Source organism: Anser cygnoides, chromosome 14 (assembly GCF_040182565.1).
Source record: "Anser cygnoides isolate HZ-2024a breed goose chromosome 14, Taihu_goose_T2T_genome, whole genome shotgun sequence".
Classification (NCBI taxonomy): domain Eukaryota; kingdom Metazoa; phylum Chordata; class Aves; order Anseriformes; family Anatidae; genus Anser; species Anser cygnoides.
In genome coordinates, this window is record NC_089886.1 from 14443987 (window position 1) to 14471909 (window position 27923).

Here is a 27923-nt window from a genome sequence, read left to right on the forward strand (position 1 = left end):
TGGTCAGACCAGGCAGCAGTCTGGAGGCTACACCAGGCTCCGTAGCTCCAGACTGCAGCTGGGCTGAGAGGGACCTTGTTCTCCCCGTGTCCATTCCATGTGCCTGTAAAAGGCCCTATGGTAACCCAGGTGTTGCCTTGTGATTAAACAGGACCTGGGTGATCCCTGAGAGCAAGCAGAAAGTACAAGCTAGAGAGAAAAAAATGACTATATTCCCATAGGGATTCTGAATCTCCAGATGGCACTGTAACATCATCCCAAAAAGCAGATGGTTTGGTACAATAGGAAATATGGTAACAGCTGAGACAATTTGACTACTGTGCATAATTACTCATTCCATTGAAACCATGATTTATAGGCTACAAAAGCTAAAGCTGCCCTTTCAATTTAAATCTTAAATATTAAAGCTTCATGCATATTGTGTGCCTAGCAGCTGTAAGAAAACAAACTGCTTTTCCTAACAACTTGACATAAAACAGCACCTCACCATCACTCCCAATTAATATTAAGACCTTTGGTGAGGTCTTTCGAAAGAGTTTAGGTCACAAGTTAAACGCACTTGTTTATCGTCGTTCTTACCCTGGGAGGTAATGCCTCTGGTACTGCAAAATGACAGCAAAATTAGGAGAGGCAAGGGATAAACATCAGACCTGCTGAGAGCTGCAAGGCTGAAGCTGTCTGTTTTGCATCCTGGCTGCTGGTACAGCCAGCTCCTCCTCTCAGCACAGAGCAGTGCTCTCCTGGGGAGGATTCCCAGCCAGCACAGCAAGGAAGGTGTTTCAGAGATCCTAGCAAAACACTGGTTAAGAAAGCACTGAGTTCTGTCCCCACTGTAGGTGGTCATATCGCGTTACACCATCTATTAACCTTTTGAACTCTGTGTTAAAAGCCACGTGTTTTATTACTGACTGGTCAAAGCACGAAGAGGTTTCAGAATGGCAGTCTTCAGTAGTCAGACTGAACTTTGCACATGAAATGATGACTTCCTACATCCAGCCAAGGCTGCAGAAACACAACACACGAACCAAACAGAAAAACACAGAGAGCTGTGCTGTGCCTTGGCTGGAAAAGTCAAGTATGTATGGGAGATGGGTTTCAATCAATTCCAAGAATGTGTCAAAACAAACAAAAGGCTCCTCTCAGCGTCCAGCAGGTTTCCCTCTGGGGAAACCCATTTAACGTATCTCAGCTTTATTTTGGCAAGGTTCCAACCAATAAATTTGACTTTCCAAAAAAAAAAAAGCAGCATTTCAATATTTCAGCTACTGTCTTAGTGCAACTGTCCTATAGGGCAACTTAAAAATGACATTGCGTTTACTGGGCTAGCTCAATACTGATCTATTAATCATCATAAGTCATCACCTGGTACAAAACACCTGTGTGACTAAATCCAGACCCTCAGGCAATCATGTAACAAGCATTCAGTCTTCAAGGTCCACAAAACATCTGCTCCACATAGCCTCAAAATTCCTATTTCTATTTATGATGATTTGTCCCTAAGGGGCACCAGCAGGTGACCTAAAAGTTGAGGTTCACAGATCTGCAGAGACCCTGTCAGGGAGAATTTGGCTGCGGTTGAGGTTCACAAAGACCAGCACAGCGCTGTTCTATGCATGTAGTTGTTCCAGCTGGCACGCTCGCTGCTTTCACCTAAACCTGCTCTCTATCCCCTCGGTCTTGATATCCATTTACTTTTTGATGTCTGTTTGGCTCCTGCCACTCCAGCTTTGTTCACTACTTACACTGGACTTGGTAGTCCTCATATGCTCCGATAACATCCTACTAGAAGAGCAAGAACTCTACAAGCTAGGAAAAGGGGACGAGGGGACAAAATCCTGAGCATCTAATCACAAGCGAACAGTGTAACTCATATTTGAGCATTGGGAACTGACAAGAATTAAATAAAAAAACATGAAAACATTTTCAGATTATCGTGAACTACGGACACAGTTGAGGAAACTGCAAGTGTGTTTACTGACAGGGAACAAACTTAATGAGTATCGTGTGCTGAATGTTCATCCAAAACCAGTTTTAGGCAGACTATGGTGACTTAATTACTAAATGATGAGGTAGATCATGAGCTCATTTTGCTGTGGCAGTGGAGATATAGTGCAAACCTCCTGATATTTAGTGGGGGAATGATACAATACGCAGCTGAGCAGTTCAGGCTGGTAGGGATACATACATATTAGACTTAGTTCACTGCAGTATTGTTCTTACATTTTTAAATCCTCTGTAAAGCACTTGAAGTTCTCTCTTAGTGAAATTGGTTTGTGCTTCAAGCTGTTCCAGTCCTTCGGGTCTATGGCACACTGTAGTCATTTCTAATTCATCTTCAATTTTATCTGAAAGAGAAGACAGGAAAATATTTATTTTGGTTGTTGCCTTTACTCTGTTATAATGATGGACAGGACAGATTGGATTTCAAGAGCAACAGAGAAAAAAAAGAAACCATCAATGGAACTGATAACTGTATTCAACCTCTCGAAAGCAAAATAAAAGCCATATGAGTAAAGCAGTAGCTCATGTTTGTTATTGGGGCTGCCAATTGGCACCCCATTCACAGAGCCAAAACCGATGGTGAGAACAGAAGGGTAGGCAGCAGATACGTTGCTCCAAAAGGCAACACCAGATATCTCTTATCTAAATATTGAAACAACACTGAGAAATAGGCCTTTCAAAGTACTTGCTTTAAAGAAAGCTGTACAAATATAAGAGAGCAGACATGCTTAAGCATATTAGACAATGACCTTACACTAAGGGAAACTCTTCTGTATACTAACCCAAATGCTTACTAGAGGAAACACTAAAGGTCACATTCATCCTAGGAGAAATTCAAATCACATCCACAGCTGCTGAATCTGGAATAACACCAGCCTGCATCTATATGGGCTTTTTAGGGAAACTGAGAAGCAGTGAAAAATACATATGTGTATTTTCTTCAAGAGATCACTCTCCCACAAGTAAGAAAAACTCTTGTGACATCACATCCTATGATATCTTAACCTCACCTCTTTTCTGAGTTGCCTTTTTACCTGTCAAGTCCCTTTCCCCAGCAGTACAGGTAATGCCCAAAAACATAGAGGTGCTTAGCATATGTCAATTTAAGATTACCTAAACTTCAAAAACCAGATGCAGTTTTCAACTGACATAAAAACCCCAACTATATCCACACATCATTTGGCATAAAAACTAGTACTTGCCTTCAAATTGTTTTCATTAAAGTGGTCATCGACTGCTTCACTATCATGGACCACACAACACACATTATCATCAAAACAACTCAATATCTGCCTTGTGAAAACATGTTAGGTTATTGGGTTCAAGTGTAATACAGTAGTTCTTGCTAAAAGACAAGGATTGCTCTAGGAATGTGCAAGAAAATGGAGTCGCTCTGAAAAAAGGCAAGGCATGAATTCTGAGCAGATTGGCTCAGGGAATCAACAGACCATAACAAACCTATTCTTTTGTAAATTAATAAATTCTGTACTTACAAGTGAACATTATTATGTGAGGACACACACAAGTGAGTCATCATGGTTAATTAATCTTGGTTCATTATTTCTGGATTAAGAAATCAAATCAAATATTGGTGAGATCAGGTTGGGTTATAATCGGTCCTCCTGTCCCCAGGGTCTGGGGTTTCAAAGTCAGCATGTGTGGGGCTCAAACAGCGAAGGCCCCTCGTACAGCACCAGGAAGTCTTTTGCCGTGCCCCTGCCTGCTCTTTCATGTCAGGTAAGGTAACGCCACTGCAGCTGGTTCTTCTAACCCGCAGTCCTGCTTGGAGTTATAGCTCACGTCTCACCACAGGGGTCAGAGCACACAGACAGAACAGCTTAATTATGCATGAAATATATAAAATCCAAATGGGCTTGGGATGAAATCTGGGGTTTGCAGCCATAGCTTATTTCAGCCCTTTCTGTAGTTAGAGGCTATCCCATCGATGAGAACAATGAAGTCAGCACCAAAGAGAAGCGATGGAGATGAATAACTCTGCACAGCTCTCAAAAGACAGAGCAGAAATCTGGTAACTGACATGAGATAAACCACAGCCTATTTGCTACATATAGTTAAGATACGCAATGGAACTTGCTCCCTTGTTGACTGGAAAAGGTGGGGAGGAAGAGAAATCCTCCTTGTGCTCGTCCAGTTCACAACAAATGTCACAGTGTGTGTCAAACAGTGCACACTAATTTGAAGCCTTGTGGATTTTAAGCACACAATCCTATCGCAGTATTAAACATGCTGCAGTCATCGGCATGTTCAGCATGAGAAGCTTCAAGCTGTTCATTCTGGTTTCAAATTTTCCTGTGGAACTGTATAGGTTCAAGTCAGGAGAGTGCATACAGCTCCATGAGGTACCTCATGGAAACTTGTGGAGATTGACTTTCAATAATTCCTATGTACATGACAGAAGAGATTATTTTATTTATATATATATATATATATATATGCAGGAGATGTGTCTTGTTGGAGGTCTTAGGGAAAACCAGAGGAGAATAAAGGTAAGAGACTTTGTAATAGCATGGCATAGAACGAGAGTATCATGACCATTTATGATGCAGAAAAAGTGACTGCAAAGCAGCAAGGGGCATGAAGAGACCTGAAGGAGGCACCTTCTCCTTGCAAATGGAACACAGAGTCTAGGAATTCTCACTGCTGTTAGAGAAAGGAGATGGAGAAGGATGTCTGACAGAGGAAGAACAGATAACGTGAAATAAGGCGAAAGGGCCATTTTCTTTGAACAAGAACGGATGTCACAAAATGAAAGAATGCGGAAAAAAAAGCTGTGGAGAAAAACACAGTGGAGAAGAAAATCCTTAGAATGAGGGAAGGGAAATGAGCAGTAGAAAAAGGAAGAGAACAAAACCATTTAGAAAGGAGCCAGGTTAGGGAGAGTCACCGCTAATGCATACATTGCATGGCAAACACCTTTTTATTTAACTGTTGGTTCACTGTGAGCTACCCAAAGTCCTTCACAAGGTGCGCACAAACCCAGACTCCTTCCCCTGTGTTTCCCTACTGTCCCCCAATGCAATGCAATAAGCACTTTACACGGGCCCCTGACCCATGTTTCTTTATTCTGTCGGAAGCCATGCTGGCAGTATATGTGCAGGCTGGGCTCTGAGCCTTCCTCTGCTCTGTAACCAGCTAAGGATGTCCAGCCTTCCACTGACATTTGCTATTGAGTTCCTCTGAAGTTCTTTACAATTTCAATGTAAAACGTAAGACTAAAATGCTGGCTATTTAGTTTTGATATCCTATAATATAATTCAAAGAGAAAAACCTAAGCATGCTCACATAAGCAGCAAGGCCAGTAAGGGGAGCTAGCCTGGGGGATTAATCTCATTTTATTTGCACCCCCCAAGATGTGGTCAGCCACATTGTTTCTATAGAGGCAGGAAAGGTCCATCTGGGAAAAGTCACACTCCTAACAAAAAGTATTTCAAGACAACTAATTTTTATGAGTATATTTGCCATTTATTTTCCACCACCTCCTTCTTAAGCAACCAGTTTTCCAAAGCACTTACTGGAATTTCTGTTTGTATTCTAAAGCCAAATAATTAAAGAAAGGTCTCACTCACAGAAAACTTGCTCAATAGCTCTATGTAGTTTAAAAAAAATAAAATCTATGGAACTACAGCTCAAAGCTCATTCTTTTGACTTACCCAGATGTCCTGTATATGAGTAGACTGAAAATTAGGAACTTGAATTTTTTTCCCCAAACATTAAAAAATATATATATTATTTGATGAATATTTAATTTAATAAGGACATATTGTCTTTGATAATACTAGCCTCATCCAATGAATCATTACTCCAAAAGAGTGCAACTCATCTCCTTCAGCTTGCCCTGCGAGTCGTTCCTACAGTTGGTTCACGGGCTTTGGTCCCACAGAGCAGGTATTTCTAACCCACATTACTGTTGCAGGTCCCTTCCTTTTTCCATACTGATAAATGCGTTGCTTTTCTTTGTAACAGAACACAAAACAGAAGTTATGAAAAATTCATCCCTTTTAAAAGGATGCTCTATTTTTTCTGTGTTTTCTCTTCCAGAACCAGCATTAATCTCTGTCTCTGAAGAGTGTCTGATGGTTGCCTGCAGGTTAACCCTTGCATTCTGCTCCTTTCTCCTTTCCCCCAGGAAATATCATGCAGCTTACCTTAAAAATAAATAAATAAATAAATGAGAAGCTTTAGATCTGGCCAAGAGGGCACTCAAAACAATACCAGAACAGCAAATTTCCAGTATTTACACTTTGGAAACAGGGGAAATTGTTCCTACAGTGGAACATGCCCCGATGCAACAGAGCAGTCCTGGGCATTTCTCAGCACCTCAGTGGGGAAAATAAACACGACAGAATTTTTAGGTCCTTTTATCACTTCCTAACAAAAAGCTGTTTTCTGTGTTTTTTCATGATCATACTGATCTGTTTTAAAAGATAAAACTCTTCTTTTAGGATTAACTTCACATTAATAGGTCTCACAGATCAAACCTTCCCTCCCACGTGTCTGTCAGGTGCTTACATTTAAACTTTGCAGCTGCCACCCAATACTCACCACCTTCCCCAGCTCCATCTTCTTCCATCCCTGCTCCCTACCAGCGAACACGCCTGGCTCTGGCGCCAACCCACAGGCCAGGAAGACCTGCCTGCAAGAGCCCTAAGGGCAAATCCATCCCTTCCAACTCAACTGTTCCCCCCCAAGCAGGTTTCTGTCGTTATTTGCTTCTGTCTCATGTTTTAAGTCAGCTTTTATAAACCTTTATCTTCTGCTCTCTTGACACCCACAGCAATCTCAATAGCAAAAAAGGAGACTGTCACTTCCCCATCTACCACTGCCTTTCATCATGCACATTGTATTACCCCTTATTTACATTTTCATTAGCACACTGGCTCAGGCCCTCCCAGCTCTCCAGGATGGCGCTGGATGAAATACAAGCCATCGCACTTAAAAACATTCCTCTTTTCTTCAGATGACACTCACTTTATAGTGATGAGCACAAGTGGCTGTACAACGATACGTGGAAATGTACAGTTTCACCAGGAAAGCACGATGTTAAGATATTTTATCTAATGTCCTGTTCTTCCTTGCTTTCGTCCTGTTTAAAGCTTGACTAACCTCCTGAGATCTGAATGGGGGAAACAGGCACGGCAGTTTACGGTTTAAACAATTCTCACCTTCTTCTCTTTCAATTCAAAAGTGCACAGACCCAGATGAGTGTGGATAACACAAGGGATGTGCACGGTCCCTGTACTGCCCAGGAGCCACCCATGACCAGCACAGCAGAGATCAGATACTCCTGGTGCTTACAGCACCCTGCTGAGCTTTTCCTCTGCACCCCAGCCCTGGTAGAAACGCACCCAGGCGGGATCCTTTCCGTGCCAGATGGCTGCAGCGAGCCGTGCCCGTGACTGAAGGCAGCACGCACAGCTTGGCAGGGGCACCACTTGCTCGGGCACTCACTCACGCTGGTGAGCTTGGGATTTGTTTAGAGCTGGAGGAAGGGGAAATAGCGCTTTCAGGTTTAGAGTTTGCCCCAGGCATATTTTTATGGCTGCTTTAATAGCAGGGTATGAATTCCTGGGGCTGGCAGAAGCACCCGTGGTGATCTTACTACAAAGTAGGTCCGGGTTAGAATAATTGCTTAAGTTTACATTTTGGGGGCAAAAAATCATCTCTATTTGCTTAAGGCCATCGGATAGGCACATTTTGTGTATCAAACAAAATAAATAGTGGCTTCACTTTACAAAGAAAAATACTCCTGACGTACTTTCATGCACATGCATATTTTATGGATTGCTGCTAATGAAAGATATTGCATTTCATTTCTCTTCTGCTTGCTCAACAGCAGAGAATGAATTTTCATTAGAGTAGGTCAATATTTTAACTGAATACACTTTGGAAATTACTTGACAAGGCTTGGTTTGTACATCCTTTGATATCTGTTCTAATTTTAACTTTTGCTATCTTTACAATTTGAAGATTTCCACACTTAGACTGTCTGCAAACGTGCCTGTCTTTCACTGCTGTAAGCTCTGCTGAACACAATTTGCATTTCTCCAAGTGATAAACCAGAGTAATTTAAGCCCATTCATATAAAAGCTGTCTTGTACAGCTACGTGCTTCTTGACAAAACAGTTTCACCACTGAGGAAAACAGATTTTCAGCCACATCTGCCTACTGCTTTATATCACAGAACCAGGCAGAGGGACTCAGTCCCACGTTAAAGACAGTGAATCTACTTAATTTGAAGAAAGATGACCTGCTCCACTATTTCACTTTCCCAGATCTTTCCATTCCAATGGACACGGGTACATTTATCTGCCATGGTACAGAAAAAGTTGTTTCATTGGCAGTTGATCCTAAAACAACATCAGAACTGTAAGGCATAACCAAGACAACTACCCAAAGGTGGGCACTGCCCAGAGCTGCCTGGCAAAAAGCAGCACCATTACCAGCAGGGGCGGGCGATGGGGCAGGGCACAACTCGAGTCCTTGTAAAGCCCTCTGCTGATAGGACACCATCTAGCAGTCACTTCAGCTCCTGATTTCCATACAAAAACATCTAACCAATGTTGTCGAGATCCAGCAATCCTTTTTGCATAAGGGAAACAAATTAATCACAGACGACGCTCAAGTTGTGTACTATAACATAGGAAACAATTGCATGCTATTTACCAGCTGCTTTTTCGGCTGTGGCTTTGAATGACCCTTGGGCCCAAATTTATTAACCTGCCCATCCATCCTCTGGCCGGCAGCTGCCTCTCCACAAGCAGCCCTTGCACCAAAGCCAGCCGCCCTGGTGAAGTGCCTAAAGACACCACAGCACTCCCAGAGGCTGGTGCCCAAGCAGCAGTGATGCCTCCCTGCATCCCTAGGGCTGGCCAAGGATAACCCAGGGACTAAAAGAATTTAAATGGAAACTGTAAATGATTTAATAAAACTGCAAATGACCCCGTCCGCGGCTTCTGAAGGCTGTGAGGTGAAGCCACGCAACGCCAGGCTGCACAAGAATGGGGGAGGACTTCGAAAATATTCTGCTTATAATAAATTCATGTTTAGTTAAACAAAAAATTCCAAGAATGTAAACCACAGCTAATGTGTCCAGTGTTAATTGTAAAACTGACAAGTATTAGATGAAACCGGTAATTTTACAAATACAGCAGAACGGCATTAAATTATGTGCAAGAATTATTAGACTGCCTCTTATTTTTATTAAAAAAAGATTAGCTATGCGTGAGTAGCAAGGACCTGCAGAAAAAATTAACTGCAATTTATCCACAATATCTTTAAAATCCATCTCCAGACAGAATTCCTGCCTAGACAGACCTTGTAGGAAACAGATCCTGCCAGAGGGAAACAAATGGCTGGTACCTGTATGGCTTCGCTACCTGGGACGGGTGCAGAATTCCTGGCACTTGTGTATTTCCACCCAAACAGAAGCTAAGGATTAGGCTGTATGCAACCCAATCAGGCTAACATGAATCCATAAGACCAATGGGGCAGATTGGAGAGGAAGCCACAGGCTTGTTCCTCCTGAGGATCCCAGAACAACAGCTCAGATAATGAACAAACACGTGCCTGAACATCTGCAAACCCTAAAAAAAAGGGTTCGGTAAAATCTGCTCATGACTAGATCAATAAAAATGGCACTAAGATACCTACTGAAGTATCAAATATTAAATGCATTTAATTAAACTTTAACAGTCTTTATTAATAAATTATTATTATTATTGTCTTGGCTGGAAAGATTAATTTCCAAGCCAAAGGGACTCTCCAGCCAATAAAACAGCAGAAGGGAATTAATGGAGCTCCCTTTTCCTGAAACTCCTTAGACCTTCAGCTCCATTTTCCCCACTAAAGCAGCAATGCCCAACTCGCTGCACACACAGCCAGGCCCGACTGGGCTGTTCTGCCCACATGAACCTGGGCCACCACCAGCTGCAGGGAAAGCTACATTAAGAACCAAAAGTTGAACACAGTCCTGAGACTGAGGAAAAAAGGCAACAACAAAAAAAAAACAGAATTTTAGCACTTCTTGGCTAATCCTTCCAATGATCTATGCAAAATGTCAGGTATAAATGATTTCCTCTATGTCTACTCCTTTAATTTCTTCCACTGATACATCCAGGGAAGCTAGAACAGTGTTAAACTCTGAAAAAGGAGGTGCTCCGAGGCCACAGGTACGTCCAAAATGTCTTTCTGGCACACAACTAACACCAGGCAGAGTGATTTGAACATAAGCTACACAACGTGCTACACTTCAGTGTTTCTGCAGACACTGCATTAATTACTTATCTTTGGAAATAACACTGCCTCGGCCGTTCCCTTGGTTAAGTGACAGCAGGATGATCTTCCACTGCACTGGACCTTACTTGGGACACCAGTCGTTCTAGTTTTCCCACCTCTAGCTTATACCCACCTAAATATAGCAACATTTATAAGTGAAACATAAGGGAAACAACTTCTGGAAATGGGTGGAGATCTACTGAAAGCTTGCCAGGTGCTTTGCTGTTCTTCCATGGGGATACTGCAGAAAACGTTTCTTTGGGCACGTGCTTTCCTCCAAGCAGCTGCTCAGAGATGAATTTGCAAATAAACGTCACTAGGAGGGTTAGAAAATCACTTCACTCTGATGATTTTTGGAAAATTCCTATTCATACCTTGTCAAAACTTCAGATGGAGAGTAATTGAACTGGTAAGAATGTGACTTCGCCCGTCAAGTGATGCAGTGGGCACACAGAAGGACTCGGCGGGTGGGTGAAAGCTGGGACTGCCTTCACCAGAGGGGACTTGGCTGCTCCCCGGGCTGGGATCCAGACAGATTTTAAGCACCTTGAATTTTGTTTGCTGCCAGCGTGGAAAGGGAAAACAAACTGAGCCTGGAGGGAAGGGGGGATCTGTTTTCCTGGCTAAAGAAAACTTTTGCTACAAAAATTATATGACCGATATAGTCAAACTGGTTTAAATGTTACCTCTCTGATACACGTAAAACCATCGGGCAGGGTCTAGGAAAAAGAAAAAAATTAAACAAAAAGAAAGTGACAACCACACACAACTTAGTCATTTCTTAATTTTAAGGTGACATCGGAGGGGTTCTGCAAAAGTGCTGCGGGGTCCCCTTTCCCAGTGACTGTAGGGTTTTTCCATGTGTATTTTACAGGGTTTTTTGCTGAACTGCCTCTTCCCCTTACCCCAAGGGGCAGGAAAAGGAAGTCAGAGCTCGCCGTCCCCTGCATGACCATGAAATTCAGGCAGCATGTGAAGGGAAGCATGCAGTCATGCACCCGTGCAAGCACCCATGCATGCAACAAGGCAGCAATGCAGCAGTCATCCTAGCAGCTCTGGTAAGGGGCAAGGAGGACTTGGCATGCGGTTTCTGAAGCCTGCTAACAAGCAATAAGAGGAGCTCCAGCCTTCTGCTTCCTCTACAGTTGTCAAAGAGCTAAAGTATGGAGAAGTAATAAAATGGTTAGTAAGGGTGAAGAACTCTCAAGTCGTCTGGATGGCTGCGTAACTGGTGCTCTCTGCAGTCACTGCACGTGTAACACGGTCACTTCCTACTAGCCTCGCATCCCCTAGGAGAAAGTTTCATTAACAAATTAAGTTAAAAGTAACTAAAATATATTTTAAAGATATGCGTATGCTTTCTTGTGATATCAGTTTCTTTTTGCCAAAGAATTTGGCGTGCAGTATGATAAACAATAACCTTCACAATGCACAGAGTTCTGGTCACAGTACTACTGCCTGTGGCTCTCTGACCCTACCTCCATCAGGGGCAGCTCCTGCCCTCGGTCAGTCTGGCACCCACCATTTCCTCCCTTGCCATGTAGCTGGTGCCGCCACGCTCCCCAGGCCTTCCCAAACAAGCTCTCAGTCAAGTGCTCTCACCTTCTGGTGCTGACGGGAGGCACCGGTGAGCACGCCTGGTCTCCTCTCACACAGCAGCCCACGTGTTTTGTCCCCCAGCTGGCACATCACCATGACCCAGCAGACACGAGGATCGGGCAGGCACCAAAGCAGAGCAGTTCCCACTGCCGTGTGCTTCCCTGTCCCAAGGGTTACGGGCAAAGCAGCATATGAAGGCTGCCTGGGCTCACGCTGCACCAGCCACTGCTTTTCTCTGGGTAGACAGAGAACCCAAGACCGCATTCTCCTGCTAAATCTTGCAGCACCCCACCTCTGCAAAGCCCCAGGGTGTCCCCGAGCAAGCTGTGACCAACTCAGGGCCTGTGCCTGGAATCTCAAGGCTAAGAAATTCCACCATGATTTTCTAAAGCCATTTAAACAACCCTCATGCTCAGTGTTTTCCCCCTACATCAAGATAACCGTGTTCTGAAGGGGGCACGCAGAGCATGGCCTACACCGCCCCACACGCTACAACAGCACGAGGCTGCTGGAGGGGCTCCAATTCTCACCGAGCTTTCACTGCTGGAAATTCAGCTTGCCCTCAATGGAGGCAAAGCTGGATCACGTGTCTTTGGGAGCAGATGTTCAAGTAGTGCAAAAAAGGAGGAATTTAGTATCTGGCAACAGATAAAGCCAGCAGAAGTGTTGGGAAGCCACCAGAAGGCCTCCCACCAGCACCACCTCCGCGGCGGGTGAAGGCCCGGTCAGGCAGCACTGCCGAGCCTCAGCACCCAGCCTTGCCAGCTCTGCCTCTGCTGCGCTCGGCCCGGCGGAGGAACTGTTCAAGAGGATGAGACCAACACAAGGAGGGCACAGCAGGCACTCCAGTGGGCTGCTGCAGTGCAAAAAAAAAAAAAAGCCGGCACAGAAGACACTCACACGAGACAACCAGTAGCAGAAATGAATGCTAAATGACCAATAGCAGAAGTGAATGCTGTATGACCAACTACTTGCCCAGGAACAGCGCTGATAGATTAACAACTACTGACACCTCCATATTTCCCCCTTTTGAACTGAAGCTTCAAGAATACTTCTGAGAGAAGCTGGTGTCAAAGCACCTACAATAAACCATGGACATAAACCACAGACATAGATCACAACACATGCTAAAGAGATCAGTACACATTAGGAGCTTTACCAAAAGCATATAAAAGCAATTATCAAGGTTTAATACACTCTATTGTACCACCTGCACTGTTATCAGAAGACATTCCAACCTCCTTGAACCACCAAGATAGGTCTGCAATAAAGAAGGAACGAGCAGGTTGCTTAAGGAGCTCCTGAACCTGTGCTGAAGCAAGAGGGGTTGAGCCACTAGCCATGAAACCACCCGCTGTTCGGGCAATCCTGCTTTGCCGGGTAACCCAAGGACAGGAAAGAAAAATTTCCCACTTCCAAGTCTAATGAGCATAGTTTTAAATTTGCATTTTAACACTAGCTGGAAACTAATTTCCATCGATGAGAACAAAGAAATGTAAATGTAGCCATTACAGAAAGCATAATGATAGTGTCCTGATTCACTGTGGGTGAAATCAATGCATGAAAAGAGCTAGAGTACGTGGAGAGGTTCCAGTGTAACAGTGGGTTTGAAAATATGAAGATCGACCAGAGATGATTAATAAATAGCAAAAAGACAATAGATGCCTTCTCTCCCTCCCCTCAGCACAATCCGTTTTTCTGTAGCGGGAAATCTTGTGGATTATCAAAACCTTAGACTGTAGGTAATACCTTCTGGGTATAAACAACATTGTCTTTCTGCAGAGATGGGAAACAAAGCTCTTAAACAAAGGGGAGAAGAAAAAAGCTTTGTATAACAATACATTTTTCTTCACTGGATGAAAAACTTCACAAAGTCAAGATTCAATGAATTAATTGAAAATTAATTCCCTTCCTGAACTAAGATTTTGATTCAGTCTGTATTTTTTTTTTTTTTATTTACCAGTGAATTACTTTTTGGAAAACTGCCCTTTTCACTAAGCTCAACAGAATGCTTAATCAGCATCCCAAGTTCATGTGCTTACATCTGCTTTGCTGATTGAGTAGTACAAATAAAACAAACTACAACATTGCTACCAACACTTAGAAAAGCTCTTCCTAAAACATGCAAACACAGTCACCGAGGCCTTGATTGTTTGTCATCTCTCCCAGTAAGTGCCTTATGATTTTTTTCTTCTTCCCTAAAATTATATCCATGTTACAGATTACTCTCTGGGCAGTGGAAATAAGAGCAACTTCTGAGCAATCCTGGTACAAGGGAAAAAGAGGATATTTTCCTTTTTGTCTGACTTTCAGGAACCAGAGCCATTCAGTGTAACAGGGTGCAATGGACAATGAGAAGGCCGGAGGCACCTCTGCCTACATCTCTTCCTTATCAAGAAGGTTTTCAAAATCAGAAGGCAGCTTTTTAGACTCTAAACAAGAGTAATTGGCTTTTTAATAGAATAAAGGAACTCAACAGAATAGATATAAAATGAGATATGTGCAAATCCCTCACTGCCAAACATACCATGGGGATGGGGCCTTACCTCCAGGCTTGTTTTCAGCCAGCTCCGTTGGTTTCTCTGGTACAGCAGCCCCACCACAGCCTCCCTGCTTATGAAAGAAATGTTTCTCCCTGAGGGCAGAGTCAGTGGAAAAACTACCGTCCTGCAGTTATCTCTGTTACCAAGGAGGCAAGTAGAAGCCTACAACAGGCGCACCTCTGCCCTTGGCAGGCTCTGGTCAGCTCCCTCCAGCCCGTGGCCAGGGCTGCTGAATTGATCTGAAGAATTACTCCCAGGACAAACATCCACAATCAATCCTTTCCAAAAACTACACATAGCACTTTGCAAGCCATGGCTACAATTACATTGAAGGAACTGTAAAGGGGTGTGAAACTGATGAAGCTTCCTCCTCCCACCCCCAAAAAATAACCCCAAACCCCACTGTGCTTTTCCTTATAATGCCCTGCAGCAGGAAACCTCAAGCCCTGTGAGAAGACTTCCCAGCACACAAATGGCCTCACGGCAGAATTCACAATAAGCCACTTCCCTTAAAGGGATCAAAGAAACAGACATTCGAACACTGATCCCCCAAAAGGGAGATTTGCAGAACCAGCAGTATTTCACAGAAAACACATGCAGTTTGTACATCCTTAGCAGGACTTCAACTGTGGAGTGCAGGAACTGGAGAGGTGCAACACCTAGCGCTGAGCTTGCACCGTCACCCCAAACCAGCTTTCTTGTTAGCACTGAGAGAATCCCTCAGCCTCCCAGTCATCAACACCAGTGTCAGAAACGTTATCTGCTCAACATAATGCATTACAGCCAGACAGTGCCGCTTCACAGCATTCAGCTGCTTATGAACCTCTTTCCAGCCTTGCTGCAGAAATGAACTACAGCTCAAGCAGCTCACCAGCAGAGGAGGAAGGAGTTTGAGTGATTTATAAAGCCTTAACAGTAAACCAGGAATAATAAAACTCATGCACCCAGACCGCATCCCCAGTGCTCCCCAGTCCCCCCACCTCCCCCAGCAGTCACCTAAGGCGTCTCACCTCGTTACCCAGGGCTGCAGGTTCTTACCTTGGCTCAATGCTCTCGTAAGACACAGCTCCGTTCCAGTTACAGCAAAGACTGCCCCAAAACTTCAGTTTTTCTAACCTGAAACTTAGGCAGTGCTTGAAGTACAGGAACTCTGGCAAAAATAATCCAAGCATTGAAAAGAGCAATCTAAGCATTGCAGCCAAGAGTAGCAGGTGACAAGACCAAAAAAGATGACCAACAGAGAAAGCTGATGGCAAGCATGGATTCGATTAAATTAAAATAAACAGCAACTGCTGAGAAGAAGGTGCACCAGATTCTTTCGCCCAGAGCTACTTGCAGCACATGCTGGCTGCCCAGCTTTTTTTCGACTCCACCACTAGTATAACAAGGTTGGGGTTGTATGAACACATCTGTACATCCATTCCCCTACTCAGAAAAGAGCCACCTGGCACACGACAGTGGGGCAGCACCTCCCGAGCAGGGAAGCAGACATCTCCCTGCCTCACTCCATCACAACGCTGTACAGCAAGAGCCACGTGGAAGAACCCGGTCGCAGAAACAACCGAGACTTAGGGCTGGTAAACAGGGGAACACCCGGCCAGCCCAGGGGAGAGAGCATTTAGTCTACCTTACCAGCCAAGAAAGATGTGGTGAAGCGCAGGGAACAGCTGCAGGGCAGTGTGTAACCTGGTCACATCTCTCCAAAGGCAATGCCACCAGCGGGCCCTAGGTGCCTGTACTGTTTTCACAGGGCAAGCTGAGCAACCCAGGGCGACTTCCAAAAACGAGGTAACACTCATGGTAGGGGTGTCTGAGTTCTGTGGCTAGGCTTGCTCTTTTGCAGGGGCTCTGTAACACAGCTCAGATTTCTCAGATTTGAGTTGTTTCTGTGCTGCAAAGTCAGGCTTTCTTTAGGTATGGGGCACTTGCTTAGAGGAAGGAGGTCAGCTGTTGAAGGTCATCATTAATATACATCTATTTTTTTAAATTGCTTGTGTATAGAGATGAAGATCACAAGATGTAAGGTCATTCACGCAAAACTTATTTTCTGAAAAAGTATTTTCTGGCTGGCTGCAATGAACCCTCCCTTCGGCTGGGCAGCCCAGTGGCTGGGGACACAGTGAGCAGCAGCAGCCCCAGCCTCCAGGGAGGGCACAAGCTCCCCCTAGCCACCACTTTGGCAGAAAAGCCATTTCTCATCAGTGGGTAACTAGCCCAGCAGAAAATGCCTGCCACAGCTACTCACAGCATTAACCTAATAGCTTAAACACATTACTATGCACTTACTAGAGTCAAGTTCAGATCAGTAATCACAGCTTGGAAAAAGAGTAGGGGAGCCTCCTGCAGGTGTTTTGGCAAGGGGCAGAGCTGGGAAACAAAGGAGAAAGTGGCTGCAGCCCCCTCAGAAGGCAGCGGCCAGCAGTGAGTGCTGGTCTTAACAGGGGCCTCGTGGGACAGGAACCAGAGTGTGAGCTGGGCCCAAGGCACAGCTTTGATCCCAAAGCAGCAAGGGAAGAGGAAAGTAGCAAGAATATGTTAGGTCAAAGCATGATGTTTTCAGAAGAAGTATCAGAAGCTCTTTGGAGGGCACTTAGTAAATGAAATAGTCATAGGAGAGTTCTGAATTATAAATGAAGTAACTGAACTTAAAAATTTCTTTTTTGGAATAGGTTATTCATCAAAAACCTCTGATGAGTCAAGACAATGCATTACAAATGGACTTATTCTCCCTGAAAAGAATTATTGCTGCCACTGTTTTTTTCCTCATTGAAAAGCAAATCAGACACTTCAAGTCCCTGATTTATGACTGCGCTGATTTCCATGAGTGCTGGTTTGCTCCAGCTTTCAGTTAGAAAAAGGCTTTTGGAAGAACAATAATCAATGAATATATAATGTGGGAGAATCAAGCAATCAAATAGTAATTAGTTCAGTGCCTAATCCAAGGACATATTATCCTTGGGTTATTGTAGAAAAACACAATTTTATATTTGCGCATTCAGGCCATTTTTAACTGCAGCCTAAGAACTGAGCTGTTTCCGCCTCAGAGGGGAGTTTTTTGACCACATACACTTGGTGCTGCCCACACACGGCCTTAAAGAGGAGCCCCAAGCAGATGTGAGGAAGCTGAAGGTGAACAGACGGTGCAACAAGGACACCCTGGGGAGCACGGGCAGCCAGAGCCGAGCTCCCAGACTAGGTACTGACACTGCTCGGAATTCAGACTGTTTTGTAGGAGATGTCATTTCCAAAGTTATGTTCCAGACTGCGACAAGAAAAAAAAAGAAATAAAGGAAAGAAGAAAAAACAAAACCCATTTTCCACAAGACGTTAGTTTTGATTACAATGTAGAAACCACATTTTGGAAAGCCTATCAAGTTTTATTTCTCATAAACGTCGACATTTCATAGCAATACAGGCAGAATCTCCCCCCACGCCGTGCTTGCAGTCAGCTCGTCTCCTTCCATTTGCAGTGCAGCAGCTGTGCGTCGGGGTGCCCGGCTCCCCAGGTTCTCACTTACTGGGGAAGTGCACGCTGAACGAGGAGAGCTGCAATACAACGCTCATAGCCAGCCACCCGCACAGGAACTCCACACAACGGATCGCATACTGAACGGTTCTCTAGATTAATATATACTTCTTGAGTTCCTATTTCTTAAAGTGAATTTGTTTTTTAAATGAAGTTTCTGCATTTTTTTTTTAAATAAAATATTGATTTTCCTAAGGTGAAACTGTAGGCATGGTTTTGTTCTCACCGAACAAACAAAAAAAGTGTTCTTGCGTTTACTAACATACATCTTACCCTCTTTGGGAACAGCAGCAGCAAAGAGCAGGATTTTCTATGTAACTAAAGGCAATGCTGGCATCCCCAAGCAGATCCCTCCTCTATCAGGAGGCAGGACTGCTCTCCACCACATTATGGCAATTCACCTCTGTAAGGACTAGGAGCAGTACAAATTGTTTCAGTCCACTCTGCTGTTCCTTCTTTGTTATTTGCTAGACACCAAGCATGCTTGATACTGATCGGAGTACAGACTTCCCTTAGAGCTGTCACCCACAGCCCTTTTTCCGATGACTGATTTCACCAGTGGCAGGTGCTTTGGAAGCAAAATACCGACCGTTCATGGGGACCATGACCCCACGTGAAGGCTGGAGCTCTGCGCACGTGTCCAGCAGGTCAATGCTTAAAGCCAAGACCCAAAACCCTTCTCTTCCTCTCTGGTTGCCAGCCAGGATTAAAGCCGCTGCTGAGCACCAGCAGGGGTACATGGGCAGAGCCTTCATTGCTGGGAAGTGACCAGGAGCTTCCTGGGCACTTGGAGAGCTGCACCTCCAGGGCACGCTGGCAGCCTCAGCTGCCCTGTGAATAGCCAACAAGGACGAGTGGAAGCACTGCGAGTGGTAATGTGCAGAGCTGCTTTAGAAATCTGAATGTACACAGGCATTGCCCCGTCCGTTTACGGCTTAGTTCCTTAGGACCTTGGGAAGGTGGTCCTAGAGAACTGCAGGGGGCTCCCTTTGGGCTTGACACCTTGATGGCTAACACTGCACTATAGTGTAGTCCGTGATACAGAGGGCAGCCTAGAGGAATGAAGAGAAACAGTGAAGTTGCCTGCACCTTCACAGGACCCCTTCACAGCAGGAGAATGCAGAATCGAGGAGTGAAACACTGATACTAAATAAGCACGCTACAGATCACATCCAAACGAGACAGCATCACCCAAAAGAATTCTTCTTTCCATCTTGCAAAAACTGTTGCTTAACTTAAGCAGATTGCTTCACATTTTGAAGTGCAATTAAGCAGAAGATAAGTACCAATTAAGCTCTATTTGCACACAAGAAACTGCTCAGAAAATATTGTTTCTACACATACCCAGGTTTTTCAAAAGGGACATGATAAACTTACTGGAGCACACTGCTCCTGTAAGAGGCCTTTTGCACAAGCACAGTGTGACAGCAGCAATTTGTTTCAAGACACCAAACAGACTGTATTTCCTGAGAAGCACTTTGTCCCTTTTTACCTGGCTCACAGTGACACTCCCAGGACTGGACATTAAGCCCTCCCCCTCCCCCCCCCCCGATGTCCTTGCTGCTCCTGGCCCCTTGCCGTTCCCTGTGCTCCTACCTGCTAGGAGAGGCACGAGCCTCCTGCGTGCCCAGGGGAGGCCGCTCCTTGCTTCCATCGGCTTTGAGCCTCTCCATGGAAAGGCAGCGATCCAGGGCATCGTCTTGTCCCACTGCATGCTCCAGGAAATGGCAGGCATGTGCCGGACTGCTGTGCTGAGCTCCTTACCTACCTGCACCACAGCCCCTGTACAGCGGGGGCTTGACATTTGACATGGGGGCCAGAACCCATCTCACTGGAGCATTTTTTTTCCAGTCTGAAGTGTTTGGGGAATTAGTAAAAGATCACGAAAATCATCTCTCCCAGGATTGTAGGGTGAGATTTACTAAGCATTGCTAAAAAGGGGATTTTTTTCATTGAGAGGTGATGCAGAGGCACTAAGGGAAGCAAATGGCTTCCAGCTAAGCCTTTCAAGTCAGCACTTCAGATCTCCCTCCCTTTGCTCAACCCGGCTGCAGCAGCTTGCCAAAATCCTGCGGTACCCACTGAGGGGTTCAACAGTGAGGAGACCCTTCCTGGAGTGCCCTTAGCCACACCAGCATCTCTCCTTGTGCCTTTCATGGGACAAACAAATGGAAATGCGTACATGCTGTGAAGAAGGAAAGATGTTTTACAAAGGCTTCTATGCCCCATTGAGAAGTTGGATATCACAACAAGGCACAGCACAAACAGCTGGGGGGAGAGGGGGAAGCCAAGAGACCGGAACACTGGTCTCAAGCAACAAACAACCACATACAATGGAAGTGAAAAACCAAGCCAGCCGCAGCAATGCAGTGGCAGAACAAGCAGGGTAATGCTCTGCTGCAGTCAATAGCGACCCTCAGAGCTCCAGTCACTGCCGGTATTGTGCTGCTACCCACACCCCGGACCCAACCAGGCACAGGAGCCGGCGGGAGCCAACCCACAGCAGCTCCAGCCCAGCAGCAACTCAAGCAGGTGGAGGCAAAACCCCTGCAGACAAGGTCGGAAAGTTTCAGGAGACTGGCAATAGCCTGATCATTTCCAAAATTTGGCCCAGCTAGCAGTGCTGGGAACCTTGAAAGTTCGTTCCACTCCTGTGGCAAAAGGTTAATGGAATACACGAAAACCCAGTTCTTACTCCTTTCTGTTTTTATTCTGCTTCTCCTTGAAGGGCAACAGAGACCGCACTAAGGCTCAGGATTGTTAGGCGCAATTTCTTGGCACACTCCCTGCCCAGGATGCAGCACGCAACCAACTCGATGAGTTGCCATGAAGTCAAACTACATAATTATTTGACTTCGCTGTTCTAAAGTTACAAACTTTAAATTTCACTGATTTGTCTGCAGTGCTTTCTGCTTCCGAAACAGCCATTTCCAGACTGGAAGGGGAAGGCCATGAGGTTTATGGCTTCCCAGGTTGGCTCCTGCCTTTTATAAAAACCCCTAAAAACACTGGCAGATTCAGAGCTCTGGTCTGTATTTGGAATACCACCAACAGAGCAATCTGAGGCTAACAAACATCAGTGCTTGTAAACACCGGAGCTATTCTGGTTGACACCGCCTGAGGACTTGTGAGGCTAGAAAACAAATACGCAGTTGAGAACATGACCAACGCCAGAACACGGCTTATTAAATTTTCATGCTGACTCTGATTACTTTCGTTTAGCAACACAGATGTGCAACCAGGACTGGGAGCTATAGTGCCTGCGAGTACTGGGAAATAGCTAGCAATACAAGCAAGATTTGGAAACCAGTCACTTAGATCTAATAGTGCTTACATGTACACTTATCAGCCCTTACCGGTGACTTGATTTTAAAGAAGCCATGAGAACATTTTAATATATTAGATTTCATAATTTGGTTTCTTCCATTCTGTTTTAATGGAGTCACATATTAGTCCACAAATGAGCAAGAGATAGGAAAGCATTGCTAAGAACCGCTGAAAACAACAACAAGGAATTAAAAAACCTAACATACACCAACAAGATTAAATTGGGATATTTTGTCTGAAATGTAAACGCTGAGCAGCTCTAATCTATTTTGTATGAGCAGAACTCTGTAAGAGCAAGATGCAAAAGAAACAGATTTTGATGGACGTGCCATCATGGATAAGCTCATCCCATCATTAGCCTAGGAACACCCCAAATACAGAGCTGCTCATGCACATCAGCCCTTTGGCTCTTTCCCATTTGCTCTGGGCTCCACCATCTGTGTGCCACAAGACCACTGGCAAAGGGAAGAGGTAACCAAGATGGGAGTGCTGATGGCAGCTGATCAGGCTCTGACCTGTCTGTGCAGGTGCTCACTGCTTTTTGTTTTGGGTAAAAAGAGACATTTATTAGCTTGAAATAATTTAGTTGGAGGGAGCGAAGACTAAAGGAGGAAAATTTCCCTTTCTGAATGCTTCACATTTCCTTTTATAATTTCAATTCCCCTTTTAATCATCTACAAGAAGTGTAATAAAGCTTAGGCATATTCCCAGAACAACAGAAAATCGGAGAGCTAGAGCTGAGCTCACACAGAGGGCGGCTGCAGCTGGAGCCAGCACGTGCTGCCAGCCCTGCTCCAGCCACTGCACACCCTCACACCCCGGGGCAGGGCACAGGGCACCGCTGCCCCTCCTGGCCTCAGTCACAGGCTGGGCACCCTCACCTGTCCCTCCGGTCACCGGTGCCTAACAGACACCCAAAATGCCACCAGGGTGCTGAGCTGCAGCAGCTGGAGCAAGCACAGGGCAAAGATGGGCGCTGTGTGTCCAGCCACCGCCCCCATCGCTCGCTGCCCAGTGGGATCACAGACCCTCACTGCTTCTCTGTCAGGAAGCGTGGCAGACAGAAAATGGACAAATGAAAGTTTGTGCTCTTACCACAGTGTGATACCTCCTTTTACAAGGGAAAGGATTAACTGTTTGAGCAGTTAAATTAATTAGGACTTAATTAAGATACATTTGGACATGCATCCTCAATTTGAGCTTCCCATGTGTGGATTTAAGAACCATGGGAGAGGGATTAAGGTAATGTTAATTATGTTCCATTTTTATTGACTATTTAAATAGCTATCCCCTTCCAATTATGAGCCTCTCCAACTCAATTTCTTGAAGAAAAGCATCCTTACCCTGAAATTCTCAAGGATGTTCTTCAGCCAAAAGAAATGTCTCCCTGTACAGCCGTAAATTTATTCAAGCCAAGTGAAATGATTCTAGATTTCAAAACACAGCGTGTTAGTTCAGAAGAGCTCTCCTGGGGTTCTTGCAAGTTTTTGAAAGCAAGGAGATGAGCAGGCAGCCGCAGGGGGGTTCGCACTTAGAGTGATGGTTCCTGTCAGCAACACAAGAAGCTAGACCACGACTTTCATTTTGAGGCTTACTAGTAACAGAGAGTCCACAATAATTGGGCAAATAAGTGAAAAAGAACAGCTAATCCCAGAAGAGCAAAGTAATTTCCAAAGGCTTCCCTAGGGGCCAGTGCAAGGACGCAGCCTCTAAACCCAGGTAAGCCCTTAAAAAGTTCAGTTTCTCAGCCTCAGGTCATACCCTTGTTCTCCCACCTTGCTGCCTCTTTCCCTCCTTCACTCCTGCTGTTGCTGAAGGCAAATCTGCTGCCGTGGCTGCAGGCGGTGCCTCGGGACCGCTCACCTGTTCTCAGGCACTGCTCATGGACACCCACTTCAGGAATAAGACCCCGAGCAGAAGGCGCAACTGGCTGCTCTGCACCAACTGTATACAATTAAAAAAATAAAACACCCATTTACAAGATTCCAAACAAATGAAATTTCAAACACCTTTTGTGTAACGATGATCTAAGTTATCATTACCAGCACGAGTCAAGGAACTTTAACCTTCTTTCTGTAACCTAGCCATGCGTCTTTAAAATGAATGCAGTTTTCACATTATTTAATTTCTATAATTTAGAGATGCATGGAGAAAAAAAGAATTATTTTCCTTTCCGCTGCAATGAAAGACCATATTTATTTCACTAAAAAAAAATCTAACACCATTATTTATTACCAAGCAAGCAAAAAGCTCATGGGTATAATAAAAATTTGCTACATAAAGCTGCATCTGCCCGAGGAGAGGGAGAATTAACTGTAATGAAACTGGTTTAAAGAGCCTCATATCATCACTTTAAAAATACCGAGAAGAAAGCAGAGGCAAAGGGAGGAAGAAAATTTTCTATAATTCACAAAACATTATCTGTTCTTTCTGTTAATTTATTGTATGAAAACAAAAGGCAAATTGTCTTCTCATCTTTCCCTTTAGGTTGTATATGGAACCTTTTCTTCCCACATACGCTAATATTGCACCTTTAACCAGCAGCAAGTTTGATGATGATTTCTTTGTGAGTGGCAGATTTTTCCTTCCTCCTTTAGCAGCGCCTGCTGGTCATCACACAGGCGAGAGGTCAGCACTTTGAGCAAAACCAGCCTCCCTGCTACTTGATACTTGGAGATACAAGGAGCCCAGCTCACCAAGCTCCACTCAGGAAAACAATTCCAGTAATATCTAGAAACTGAATTATTTCTGTTTGCAGTGTGTTGACAGAACCAGAAAAAAAGAAAGAACAAAAAACACACATTGAGAAATTAATTTACTGGAAGACTGGGCTACTACTTTGGTACCCACCCCAACAACAGGGTGCTTCCCTCGCCCAGCAGAGACAACGGTCAGAGGGGCCGTTTCACTTAACATGGCATTACAGGTTCTTACCGCATCTTTTGTCATCTCAGATGTCTGGCTGTATTTAGCTTGTGTGGGCGCTTTGGTCCTCTGAACATCAGCATTTGGTAAACAACTTTGGTGCAAGTCCCACCTTACACACGCACTGGAAGTTCTCAGTTCAACAGCTAGATAATCATGCAAAATTGGAGAGATGTTTACAGCACTTGGATTCAGCTACATTCTAAAAGAAAGTTTTGCCCTTCATCAAGGAAGAAGGATTCATTTGACCAGCTGAACTGATCTTGACTGGAAACCGATCCATGGTAGATGCTCCACAAGCTCACAGCTCCAATCACCCCACCAGGCTCTGCCAGCAGCTTCTGCCCCGCAGCCAACCTCAAGGAGCAGGGGAGAAATGACACAAGTGTGTTCACCTTGACCTTTTGCTGTACAACGTTTGGGTCACAGCAATCCTCTGACATTATAGAAGCCAAACCCCACTATTAATACAGGATGCGACTCAGAGTCAGCAAACTGCTAGTCTCTTGTTTGGCTACCCAGCACCTAGCCAGAGCTCTGTGTTACCGAGCTCGTCTACAGGACCACCTGAGACTGCAAGACAAGCTGCCAAACTTCACACTGACATAACCCTGCGCAGCTGAGTAATAAATTAATAACCAACATTCCCTACACAGGATCTCTGTGCTTTCACATTTTTGTTCCTGAAATAATCTTTCTGCTTCTTTCTCCTTTCCCTATGGGACACTGCTCAGGTTCACAGCAGATAAAAAACAAAATATGGGCCCTGCGTATGAATTCCAGCAACATCCCTACTGATAAAGCTTGCAGTGCAATAATCAATGTACAGGTGGGCTTGAAAAAACCTACTTGCGATGACTCTTAGTGCATGATACCACAGGGCAACGTAGTTACTGTGTGGCAAGCAGAACTGTGTATAAATTATTGTTGCAATGACATTCATTAATCACTCCAACCAGCTTGGATCCTATTGTTCACCAAGACAGACGGCATTTCATTTCCTCCCTCTTTATTATAATTAGATATTTGCATTTAGTTAACCACACAGCCCAGATGTGACCACTGCAACAGACAAATTGCACAAACCTGTCCCACAGTGCCAGTAGGAATTAATACACTTTTTTGCCAAAGCCAGATACAAAACAAGTCTATAAGAAAGGAGTAAACATCATGTTTTGGTTAGATCTTTTTCCCCATGATGTAAAGAGATGAAACACAAAACAAGGACTTGAGATTTTGTTAGAAATGTGTAGAAAAAAAGCAACCGAACCATATAGCTGGAAATGTCATGAGAGCACCTCTCATCCAGCTTTCTCTGTATCCCATGGCCTCGAATGAACTGAGCCAAACGCTTCCTCCAAAATTTTTCATTAAACAAAAGGTTTAATACAAAACTTCATTAAATAGCATTCAAAAAGATATATTTATGCTCCAGTCAACTACTTCCATGTTCTTTCAACTTTTACAGCTCCTAATAGTAGTACTGAGCTCCACTTAGCTTTGTGCTGTGCACTGGGATCTCGCCAACACCTGAAGCGAAGGCGGGCAGAACCCGCAGCAGCACTTACCCTGGTCACACTGCTAATTACGTGGTGTTCGCTTCTGCTCTCCCTCAGGAGGCCAAGCCAAGCTGCTCTCTTCTTTGATGGAAGGACTGTGCTCTCGTACAATGAGGAAAGAGAAACGCATTGAGGGTGACTCCATAAAGCACACCTTCAAGTGAAGAAATCCTCAAGATGAAAACCTTCCCAGGTGAAGAGTACTTGCAAACAGTATTGTGCTTGGTTTGTTCTCCTCCCTCTTACCCACACACTCACTCTGCCCACGGTGCCCTGATTTTCAGCCCTCCTGATTATTTTATAAAACTGATCCTGTTATTTTGTATCTCAATAATACGTGGGGAGGTTTCATGGTGGAGAAAGCCATGGAATGAGAACCAACTGGGTATCTTAGTCCAAACTTCACTACAGCGTCGGATGCAGCTCGGTTATGATCAGCATTACCCCAGCTGATGCGCTCTGGGGCCCCTCTCAACAGAAAATGAGAATTTACGGGGCACGCACAGAGCTGAAGGGGACAGGTTCCCTTCCCACTGGTGTAATCCAGAAACAAGTACAAGTCAGAGGAGTGCAACCAACGTCAGTGAAACACAAAGCAGCTTTTCATACCAGGCAGCATTTCCTTGTACTTAGCCAGCGACATGGCAATTCCTATCGCTGCTGACAGCAAGGCAGCAAGATGACACGCAGGTCTTGCTGTGCAGGAATCCCCTGTGCTCGGCGGTGCTCTGACCACAGACAGATGCACCTGAATGGAGAAGTCGCAGGGAACTCAAGGGGAACAAAGCCTCTATGTACTCCGTGTCTCCAAGTGATGCTGCAGTCCGTAAATGCAGAGCAACACATGCCTAATCCATTTTCTATGCTATTAACTATCTTACAAAGTTCATAATAGCTTTAATACCACAGAGTGCTTTGATTTAATTCTGAAGAAGGTACAATTTCAGGGTTGATGAAATGAATGGCTTTTGGCATCTTCCAGACAGCTAATTGGTATATATAAATTATTTAAATCATTATGGAGTTGTGAGAATATTAATTAAGCTTTCAGCAAAACCAGACTGAAATGCGGGAGGGGTCTGGAAGAACAGATATATATGTTTGGCTACACGTAGTCTGATAGTGTTATTACAGCCTGCTAAAAAAAATAAAGATCATAAACATTTTCAATCATTTGTATAACCTGCAACAAAACACTAACTCTCTTTGTGCTGTACTCCCATCTGCATAGCTGCCACACTTCAGCCAAATTCCATTATGCTTCAATTGCCCCAAGAAGCCTTGATCAGCATCTTGAAGCTCAGGGTAAGTGTAAAAATTTGACAGCAACAGAATTTAAGAACTTCTGTCTGAAAAGTATTATTCATTGCTGGCCTTGCACAGATACGGTTTTTATTTTTACTGTTACTTCTACAGAAGTGTTGATATAATGGAAATAAATAGGCACGTAAACAGTGTTCTGAGAAGAGAACTTAACTGATGCCAAATAAAACAATCAAACTAATGGCCATTATGTAAGCATTGTACTTCCAGAATAGGATGAAAAGAAAGTCAGTCAGCTCCTTTCTGGCTTCAGACAAGTAACTCCCTAGACACTTTTAGCAGGTGGAGAAGTTACATTAGAAACTCATCTTTGCTACCCAAATCTTCCTGATGGGACTGACCTCATGGCAAGTCACCCAGCACGGCAGTAGCCAGACTGGATTAAAATCGAGATCTTTTCAAGCCTCAGCCTGACTTTCACCTATCAGGTGGTAGTTCAAGTTATACGCCCCACTAGGTAGTACAGTAAACACCATAATAACCAGAGCAGATATATTCTGCTACTTGGTTTGGATTTCCAGATCTTATAAGACCTATTTTAGCGCTCCCCCACTAATACAATCATGCGCTACTCCAGCACCTGCTGCACAGGAAGAATTCAGACATTAAATATATTAAAACCGACGGAATACAATATTGTACCATCAGTACACACACCAAGTTACCTCAGAAATGCACCTTAATAAGGTCAGTGTCTTGTTACAGGGCCCTACGGCATCCAAGCAGTTACCCAGCTGGCAGTAAAGGAGCAATGACAGCACCCTGCTAGGGTCTACACATCTGAGAACCTGAAGGCATCATGAGTAGCTGAGCGAGCAGGAAGGA

The 27923-nt window shown here is 44.4% G+C and overlaps 1 protein-coding gene across 10 annotated transcripts in view; it reads right to left on the reverse strand.

Moving 5' to 3' along the window:
* Positions 1-27923, reverse strand: part of KCNIP1 (potassium voltage-gated channel interacting protein 1) — a 375943-nt gene that overhangs the window by 16561 nt on the left and 331459 nt on the right. For 8 of the 10 annotated variants that reach the window (XM_048064765.2, XM_013178399.3, XM_066977091.1 and 5 more), the window contains exon 2: positions 2221-2345. In XM_048064765.2, coding sequence (XP_047920722.1) covers positions 2221-2345 — 125 coding nt within the window. Of the gene's footprint in view, positions 1-2220; positions 2346-10982; positions 11016-14441; positions 14582-27923 lie in introns of those variants that run through there. The other 2 variants (XM_066977093.1, XM_048064766.2) reach the window with 2 other exon arrangements.